Source organism: Harpia harpyja, chromosome 19 (genome assembly GCF_026419915.1).
Source record: "Harpia harpyja isolate bHarHar1 chromosome 19, bHarHar1 primary haplotype, whole genome shotgun sequence".
Taxonomy (NCBI): Eukaryota; Metazoa; Chordata; class Aves; order Accipitriformes; family Accipitridae; genus Harpia; species Harpia harpyja.
Genome location: NC_068958.1, coordinates 11,099,576 through 11,109,484, shown reverse-complemented (window position 1 = coordinate 11,109,484; position 9,909 = coordinate 11,099,576). Strand labels below are relative to the sequence as shown.

General features: G+C 56.3%; 1 protein-coding gene across 1 annotated transcript; it reads left to right on the top strand.

Annotated features, from left to right (window-relative positions):
- Positions 1 to 3,388: 3,388 nt before the first annotated feature.
- Positions 3,389 to 9,639, top strand: LOC128154637 (glutamine synthetase). Its single transcript, XM_052815533.1, has 6 exons — positions 3,389 to 3,645; positions 4,213 to 4,374; positions 6,119 to 6,265; positions 7,151 to 7,278; positions 8,408 to 8,607; positions 8,894 to 9,639. Exons 1-6 carry the CDS (start codon positions 3,453 to 3,455, stop codon positions 9,213 to 9,215), a joined length of 1,152 nt encoding a protein of 383 aa, XP_052671493.1. The 5' UTR covers positions 3,389 to 3,452; the 3' UTR covers positions 9,216 to 9,639.
- The last annotated feature ends 270 nt before the right edge of the window (positions 9,640 to 9,909 follow it).

The window sequence follows — 9,909 nt, the reverse complement described above, 5'->3', positions numbered from 1 at the left end:
GTGCTGTGCTGCAGCTCGAAACGGTCTTCAGTAAAGTCCTCCAGAGATTTAATCTGTGACCTTTTACTTCTGCAAGGACAGCCCTGCTCCCTTCCTGCCTTCAGCTCCTTCGGCCGCCTGACCTTGGGCCGGTCACTGATTCCCCGAGTCGGGTGCCTCGTGGTGGTTAATATTTACTGTACCTGGCGTGGAGGGGAGCAGGCAGGAACCTGCTGATTGCAAAGAGCGTGGGCTTGCTTGGGGGATAAAATATTATTCAAGAGGCTCGAGGATCCAGGTGTGAGTTGTGTTTGGTGTTATTAACGTAACATAGAGTTGATGCTACAGAAATGGCTGGAATTAGACTGTGGTGAGGTAAAACTTGATCCCAAGAAAAACAGAATTAGGCAGGTGTCCAACATTGTATGGCAGAAATACTTTCTCCTGCTTACTAAGATCCCTTTTGACATGAAATAATTCAGTACCAATCATATATTTGGTGAGCTGCCTCAGTTGCGGTGTTTGGGCAGGGATGGGACCCTGGCCGTGTGCCCACAGGTTGGTGGTGTCCCTGCTGCCCCCAAACAGCTGTAAACACATGGTGTTTGCCCTCCTGGGGCTGGATGGGCTTTGACCGGGTAAGGGATTATCGGTGTTTATTCTGTCTCCCCATTTGGGTATTTTGGTGCTCAGTTCCAGCCGTTCAAAGAGGAGCTCTGCTCCCCAAACCAGATTACTAGTGAGCATTAACACAGCCTGAATTTTGTTTTGTTTCTCCACGGTTTTGAGCCCACTTGTGCTTTGGGGTGTTTCTGCACAGCTGGGCACATCCAGGAGGAAAACTGGGGCTTTCATTGGGAATAAATGAGGCTCTCCCATACCCAGCTGACTCGGGGAGGTGCAGGGTCCTGGCTGAACCCTGGCATCTCACATGAGCACACTGTTGCTGGTCCTGCTGTCTGCCGTGAAGGATGCAACACATCAGGCTCTGGAGAGATGGCTCACCTCTCCCTGGGTTGAGTTTGTGATGCTTCCCAAGGGATGCAGGTCCACCTCCATCCTCCCTGCTTTTTGTGAAAACTCAGCATCAGCCTCTGCTTCGCCAGCCCGGAGGCCAGTCCTGTGGGCTCCGGGTCCCCAAGCAGGACAGAGATGGGTGCACGGGGCCAAGGGAGCCGGCAGAGCCACTGACACCTCCATCGCTCTCGCTGGCTTGGCCGTGTGTTGCAACGCCTCCGGGAAATGCCGCCACTGGGTTGCGCACCCAGGGGTACATTTCCTCCTGCGCTGCTGCCCTGCTTGGGACGATTTCCAAACAGGAATGAGGAAACGCTGAGCTTTGCAACTGCATTCATAGATGTGTCCCTAACATACCCTGGAGAGGGAGGTGGCTGCTTTCGAGCTGCACCCAAGTTTCAGCTACAAGAGACCCTGCACGTCACCCGGGCAGCATCAGGACACAGGTAACACAGAGGAGACCCATGCGGCTCTGCCACTGCTGCTCTGGGGAACCTCAGGCACATCCCTGTGTGCCAACCTCCTTCACACAGGCAGTGCCCACAGGCAGTGGGACGGGTGACGTCTGGCCTGCCCACAGCCGGCTGCCACTGATGTCACCACCCGGGGACCAAAATGACTAATTAAGTTTTGCTTCTCTCTGCCAATCTCATTTCCTGGTTCTTGTGCAATTGCAGATGCTTTCAGGTTTCTTCCCGGTTGTTTACCCGCCTGCAGGACCAAAACACCTTCAGAAGAAAAACAGAGCTGGGGCTTTGGGGTCAGTGCCTGGAGAGGAGGTGTGATGGGGGGGTGGGCAGTTTGTAGGTCTGTGCCTGGCGAGGAGGTGTCCTTGGGGGGGGGGGGGCATCAACTGTGAAGGGTTTTTTTTTTTTAGCCACTCTGATGCAGATGTTTTACTGTTTTGCAGAAAAACATTCCTGGGGGTGAGTCAGGCAGCCGCAAGCATGAGTCTGCCTTAAGGACTGGGGGAATTCGCAAAACCCCAAACTGCTTTGGAGCCCGGTCATGCTTTCAAGCCTTTTCTTCTCTTGTAACATTGAAAAACTGCTTAAAAACTGAGGCTGGAGAGTTGCGGTGTGCTCACCTGGCTGGGTTTGCTGGGAGTTTATTTGAAATTCTACCCTCCTCCCAGAAAAAAATACCGGAGTATTTGAGATAACACCCAGGAGGTGCCAGCGCGAGCTTTTGCTGCATCTGCGTTCGTGCCTGGTTGTGTGCTGGCACGTTTTTGGATCTGTCTGCTCTACCAAACATGAACCCTGTAATGCTGTACCTATGGAAAACAAAAAAGGCAGCGGCCTGTTTAGTTAATATAATTGAGATTTGGGTTTGGCTCAACAGCTGAAAATTGCTGCTACATTGAAATAATCTACTCAAATTCATACCTGTTGGCTTAGGTTTTTTAGCTGACTGTAAATCAGATCAGAGCCATTGCTGCGTGTGGATAGTTTGGGGTTTTAAAGGTACTTAACTGTGCTCTGGTGCTTAAAAATGTAAAAAATTGTACTTTAGCTTGAGGGTTTATAGATGTGAGAGGCTAAAGTGGGCGATTTCAATGGTTTCCCGGTAGCTCGCCCTGCAGCCCTCAGTCTTTCGTTCCTTCAAAGCACCGACACCTGGGAGGCAAACACAGCCACAGCCACAGCCAGGTGGGCAGGAGTCGTCCCTGGGGTGTCCAGGGCAGGATGGGGGGGGGGCGACAGGGGTGGTGGTAGGGCTGCCAGGGATCTGGTTGCCCCTGTCCCCAGGGATCCAGTTGCTTGTGGCCCCAGGGCCAGCCAGGCACCCTGACCCGTTCCCCGGAATGGCCTCTCCGCAGGGCACGGTCCCAGCAAAGTTTTTGGGGTGCCTGGGGCAGGGGGGGCACGCCACACCAGCCTCACAGGCTCTGGCAGGGCTGGGGGGCAAAACACCCTCTCGCATGTAAGAGGGCAACCCTGCAAAAACAGAGTGCCAGGAGGGAGGACACGTGCAGTATGGAGGCGGGTGGTGGTAAATAACAGTTAGCAAATAACTTGTTATTTTTTAATAAAGCGGTATTTTAACAATGCGATACTTACTGGTTTTCATACGTACTATTTTAATAAGAAAGAAAAACCAGACGGAACTCTTGTAATCGGTAACCCTCGGGGGGCCGCAGCCCGGCGCGCTGCCGCAGCCGCCCCGGGGCGGAGCCGCCTCCGCGCCGCGCCCCCCCGCCGCGCGGGGCGGCCGCGGGCGCGTATAAAGCGCAGCGGGAGCGGCCGCGGGCAGCGCTGGGGCCGGTGAGCGGCGGGGCCGCGGGTTCGAGTCCCGCGGGGGGGGGACACTCCGCTTCGCGGTGGGGAGGGGGCAGCCGGGCCGGGGCTGCCTGTGCAGCGCCGAGCAGCCGGGCAGGAGGTTGGGGGTGGCTTATTTTTGGGGATGGGGTGGGTGTGCTTTGAAAATACACGGGGGGAAATGGGCAGGGGGTGATGCCGCGCTCTCGCAGGGCCGTCGCCATGTCGGTGTCGCACAGCTCCCGGCTGAACAAGCTGGTGCGGGAGCAGTACATGAGGCTGCCCCAGGATGGGTTGGTGCAGGTCACCTACGTCTGGATCGACGGCAGCGGTGAGGGCGTGCGATGCAAGAGCAGGACCCTCGATAAGGAGCCCAAGAGCATCGAAGGTAACACCGCTGCTTATCCCTCTGGACGATGGGTGACGTGGTGGAGGGCCCCGAGCATGGCCAGGGAAAATTTCTGGGGTGCTTTGGGTGGTGGGAGTTGGCACTTGGCTCTCCCTGGTTGCGCGGCACCGGTGATACCCGCTGCAGTTCTGTCGTTGGGTTATATCAAGCGGCAGGGTAAATATCCAGCCTGCATCACTGCGGTTTGCTTAATCTGTAATCTCTGTCATTAGCGCTGGGGAGGACGAGATCCTCGCCCCTTTCCACCAGGCAAACAGGCATGGAGACCTGTTGGCATCCGGATGGGGTTTGGCAGACGGAGGTGAAGTGGCCAGGGCTGCTCCTGCCTGTGCCCTGATGATGCTGGTGGGGGTGAACACACTGATGCTCAAGGAGCACTGCTGGGCTCTGGGGATGTGCAAGAAAACCTTTGTGGCTGTCATCCCATGGCGCTCGGTGCCCTCTGGGCACTCCATCCTGGGTCTGAGCCACGAGCACTTGGCACGATCCATGAGGGATACCTTTTCCCAATCCCACTTCCCCCTCTGTCCCCCTCCTGCCTTGCAGACGTCCCCGAGTGGAATTTTGATGGCTCCAGTACGGCACAGGCAGAGGGCTCCAACAGTGACATGTTCCTGGTGCCCGTCCGCATGTTCAGGGACCCTTTTTGCCTGGACCCCAACAAGCTGGTGCTCTGCGAAGTGCTGAAGTACAACAGGAAACCTGCAGGTGAGCCCCTCCAGTATGCACCCCCCAGCTCCTGAGGGTCACCCCCTTATTATTTAGGGTGCTGTCTCTCCAAGGGGCCGCTCGCTCTGGACTGCTGGCACTGGGGAGCAGCTTGGCACCGAGCACTTGGCCCGAGGCTCCAAAATTCAAGCACTGGTGGTGGCGGTTGTTTGCAGGAACCTGTTTTAGCAGGGCAGGGTGAGGAGAAGAGCAGTGAGACGTGGAGCTCACGGCACTCGCCAACTCGAGCACGCCAAAGGCGTCACCTGGTTTTTGAGCCCGAGCACACCCAGCCCCCAGGGCTGTGGGGTTACTACAGGGGAGCTGGAGCTGGAAGCAGCGGGGGGGGGGTTTAATGCGCCGGGTTTGTGGCCACTCTCCTCGTTGATGGGCAGCTGCAGAAAAAGAGGGAGAAGGTGCCGGGGCGGCACGGGCTGGCTCGGGGTGACCTTTTGCTTGTGGCCCCAGAGCACACCGGCTCTTGGTCTTACACCAGAGGCAGAAGTCTGTAGTCCCAGTGTCTGTCCTGTCTGTCTGATAAAGCCCCAGATGGAGGAGGGGGAGCTGGTTTGCAGGGACACGCCGAGGGGCTCCCAGAGGGGTTATTTGCCGGCAAATAACTGGTTATTTGCCGGAAAAGCAGGGTCATGTGCCCGCTGGGTGCGGAGGAGGGAGACAGCATCTGCGGGGTGATGCACGCATCTGCCTGGGAGAGGAGAGGCTGTGGGCAGCGATGGTGAAAGATGGGGCTGGTTCCTCTTCAAACATCGTCATGCCTTTCAGCCACAGGGGAAGCGTCTTGATTGAGATTCTTGCCTGGCAGCTCCTCCGCCAGAACAATTTGTAATGAGAGCTCCTGGCCCTGGAGCTCCTGGGACTGGAGCCAGGGCAGGGAGCTCAGCCCAGAGCCCCACAGATGAGAGGGGTGCAGCCTCCAGCTCTTCTGAGGGTGCGTCTCTGTGGACGTTAAGGGCTGTATTTGCCTTCCCCCTTCTCCCATCAGTGCAAGGGAGATGTCACCGTTCCTCTCCAGCCTCATGCTCTGGGCATATGTTATAGCTGCTCCGGGGTCTTCTATTGCAATTTAAAGGCAGAATTTGCAGCCTGGAGGCTGCCTGTCCCTGTGACAACAGTTTTTCAGCTTCTTTCCCCCTGCTGTTTGGGTCCAACCTCTCACTCCCCTTGCCTGGCACATTGTCCCATGTCAAAATGGTTCTCTGATATCTCTATCTTCCTGGCAAAGCCCCAGTTACCCTGAGCGAAGGGCCAAGGCAGGGCCAGCCAGCCTGGATGCTAACCAAAACCACAGAGCTGGAGAAAGATAAGGATAATTAAGCTGAGGCTGGTAGAAGGAGGATGGGGGTGAAGCAGTGGTGGGAGATGTATTGTCCCTGTTCCCAGATCTGTGGGATGCCTGTAGGACAGGGCTGGAGTATGGCTTCTGGTCTCTTGGTGTGTAAAAGGAGGAGGATGATGTTCATGGACCATCAGTGGTGATTTGGGAAGTAGGCTAATTAAACCCTCTTGGCCTGTGACCTGATGCTGTGGCAAGGGAGTAGCTCTGCGAGGAGGAAACCAGTGAGCAGGGAGCATTGCAGGAAGGGGGGATTCGCTCACTGGTTTCCTTAAGGCTTCTGTGGGAGCGCTTGGCAGTGGTGGAGTCTCAGTCCCTGAGTGGGATGGAGCAGAGTGTGGTGGGCACCTGCCCATAGCACGGGTCTAACCCGGACCTCTCTGCTCCCAGAGACCAACCTGAGACACACGTGCAAGAAGGTCATGGACTTGGTTAAGGACAGCCACCCCTGGTTCGGGATGGAGCAGGAGTACACGCTGCTGGGCATCAACGGCCACCCCTATGGCTGGCCCGACAACGGCTTCCCTGGCCCACAGGGTAAGTGCTCCCTCCCTTCCCCAACCCAAATGCTTCCCTCGGCTCCCACCCTGCTGCTTGGGGGTGCTGCCCAGCAGCAGGCATCCCGTCCCCAACCTCAGGTGCAGTTTTCCCATCGCGGCTGACGCCTGGCAGGAGCCAGGATGAGGTTAGGAGCTGTTTGCCGAAAGCGCCAGGTGCCCCGTGGCTCATGTGAGCCGGCTGGCAGTGCTGCTCCTGCCGGACCCTGGTTGCACAAACAGCTCAGCTGCACAACTTGTTTGGCAAGGGCTAGAAAAACCTCCTCCCCATAGCTGTTCCGGAAAGGGCCGGCACGTCATGCCCTCCTGCAGCAGCAAGCAAGCGCCAGTGCCTCAGCTGCCTCCTGGGAGAGTGCCAGGGGTTTCCCAACCTGACTTAATCAGCCTTTTGTGGGGACAGGCCACTTTCAACATCTCCCTTCCCCCAGGCGGGTAGAAGATCTTCGTCTGATCTGCTTGAATGAGGAAGAACCTTACAAAACTGTGGCGAGTTGAATTTCTAGCCATGAACAATGTCGACTGTTGTCAGAACAATCTCGGACGCTTGATGTGCTCTGAGGGTCAGTGAGGTGCCGCAAGGGAGACCAAGCCAAGCTTTCCTTATCTCCTGGCCACCTCCCAGTTGATGCATTACAAGTCCTGTTTAACTGCCTAGATAAGACTGAGATTGGACAGATGAATTGCTCACGCTGCTGGTCCTGGAATAGGGGTCGGTGGCTCAATGAACCATGGAGGGCAACACCATTTAATTCCCATAAATCCTCTGCAGATGATGGCTGGTACCTGGGAGTGGTGGGACTATGCTGCAGTGCTGCTCTTGCTCCCAAAAGTTTTACTTGGGTGGTGACTGCTTTTTCCTTTCCAGGCCCCTATTACTGTGGGGTTGGAGCAGATAAGGTGTACGGACGTGATATCGTGGAGTCCCACTACAAGGCATGTCTCTACGCAGGGGTGAAGATCTGTGGCACCAATGCAGAGGTGATGCCCTCCCAGGTACGTGTGGATGGCCCTGTGCAGCCCCTGTTTCCAGTGATGTTACCGTGAGGCTGGAATAACCCAGCAATTCCCAGCTCCTCTGGGATGCCAAATCCAGTGACTCCCCACATCGGTTTTGTCCATATGGGAGCAGCTGCACTGCTAGGATGAATATGTACACGTTTGATTTTCTCCTAACTCACCCTGGTGTACAAATCCCTGCTTTTTGGGGCAGGCAAGCGAAATCAGCCTGAGCTCTGGCAGCCCATGTGGAGCTGGGTGCTCCCCTGTGCTTTCCTTCCCCCACGAAGCAGAGATGTGGGGGACAGTTTGAGCTGGGATGGGCTGTGGGAGCAGCATGCGGAGCAACGGGTGTCTGGGTCCTGCTCCTCTACCCCGGGAGCCGGGAAGCTCGGGTGGGACATGGCCTTGGGGAGTGGCTGGGGGGGATTTGGGTTTATTTAGGAGTTAGCCAGAGGGAGTCCCTGATTGCATTAGGCAGGTGGCCAGACTGACCGACTGCGATTTGGCCCTGCAGCCTGTGAATCGCTGACTCTCCTGCTGCTGATGTGGTGATAAGCAGGGGGCTTATCTGCAGTGTAGCTGAGGCAGGACTTTTAACGATCCTGCTGTTTGCCCTGTCTTTTCAGGGTCCTTCTTGGCTGCTTTCTGCATCCTGGGCTCAGTCTCAGCCAGGCCATGCCAGCAGCCATAAATGCATCACCCTCTGCTTAGTCACTGTGGGTGGCGCAACCCCGGCTCCGGTCGGGGAGGGAGCAGCCCTGGGAAGGACTAACAGGCTCCTTGTTACTCCCCTGCCTTGTTTGCAGTGTGAGTTAGGGGATCCTGCATGCCAGCAGCACCAGCACCAGCCTTGAAGGCAGGCATGCTGCTTATTTACCTCCATTTTGATTAAACCCCCTCTGATTTGCTCTATTTAGTCATGAGCAGTTTATTCCCAATTTTTTGCATGCCAAAGCAGTCCAGTTGCTTAACTCGATGCTCCCCATCCCTGTTGCTGATTCCCAAGGGGTAAAGCTCAGCCATACCCCAGGCTGGCAGCCCTTGCTGAGGGGTGGCAGGGATGAGATGACTGGGGGGCACAAACCTGCCCATCCTCACTGGCACATCTGCTTGCCCCTTCCAGTGGGAATTCCAGGTGGGCCCGTGTGAAGGCATTGAGATGGGGGATCACCTCTGGATGGCTCGGTTCATCCTCCACCGCGTCTGCGAGGACTTTGGGGTTGTGGCTACTCTGGACCCCAAACCAATGACAGGCAACTGGAACGGCGCCGGGTGTCACACTAACTACAGCACCGAAGAGATGCGGAGAGAAGGGGGTCTCAAGTGAGTCCTGGGGGGGTTCCCTGGGAGGTACCTGGGAGGTTTGGGGTGTCCTTGGCCATGTGGCAGCTCCCCATAGTGCGTGTGTCTCTGTACCTGGGTGGCTGCACCAGGCAGGGCTGGGGATGTCCCAGCTCATTTTATTTTGAAAGCAGCTAGTCATATGAGAGTGTCCCCTGGGCTGTCCTCAACCCTGCACGGAAGGGAGGGGGTGACAGCCTTCCTGGCCATGGGAACACCACCCAAATGGACCTACTGACAAACCCAACGCCATTCTCCTCTCCCACAGACACATCGAAGCTGCCATTGAGAAGCTGAGCAAGCGGCATGACTACCACATCTGTGTCTACGACCCGCGGGGTGGCAGGGACAACTCCCGGCGGCTCACCGGCCACCACGAGACATCCAACATCTTCGAGTTCTCTGCCGGCGTGGCCAACCGAGGTGCCAGCATCCGCATTCCACGGCAGGTCGGCCAAGACGGCTACGGCTACTTCGAGGATCGGCGGCCAGCGGCCAACTGCGACCCCTATGCGGTCACTGAGGCCATCATGAGGACGACGGTGCTCAATGAGACTGGGGTAGAGACCAAGGACTATGCTGACCACTGAGGCCGTGGGGTGGGTGGAGGTTTTTCTTTCTACACTAGCTTCTCACGTGGGATTTGTGCCTGTGTGATGTCCTCGGCTGCAAGCTCAGACTCTTTAGGAACCTCGCTTCTGGTTTTGTGAAACGTCGCCTTAGAAATATATATATATATATATTTTATAGTAAGAGGGAGGGGCCCAACTTATTTTCTCAACCACTTCTTTTCTGGTTCCTGGTTTTAGGTCATACATGGAGAGTTTTTTTAAAACTTGGATGGAATTTTTTTCCCCAATGGACTTTACACTGTGATGTACATAGATCCCTACGTGGAAGCTGCAGCTGCTGCTGTTTGCACCTAGGGAGGGCGGGTGCTTTTTTCCATATCTCTGTTGCAAGGAAATGATAATAAATAATTTTCCTGGCTGCATGGCAGCTGGGTTATGCTGCGGTGGATGCATTTTTCTGTAGCTCCTAGAGCTCCCTGGAGGATTTAATTTGGGTCTCACTGATGGGTTGCAGCTACTGAGCAGCCTGCACTGGCTCTGGGCAGGGGCTGGAGGAGCGGCAATGCTGGAGGATCCTTGGGGCAGGTGCCTGGAGCTGCCTTGCCCCATTTGCTGGCGGCCGAAAGGCCATCTCCTTCCATCGTGATCCCCCGAAAGGCAAACAGAGGCGCAGGCTGAGCAAACAGCGGCCGGGGCAGCAGCTGGCGGGCGT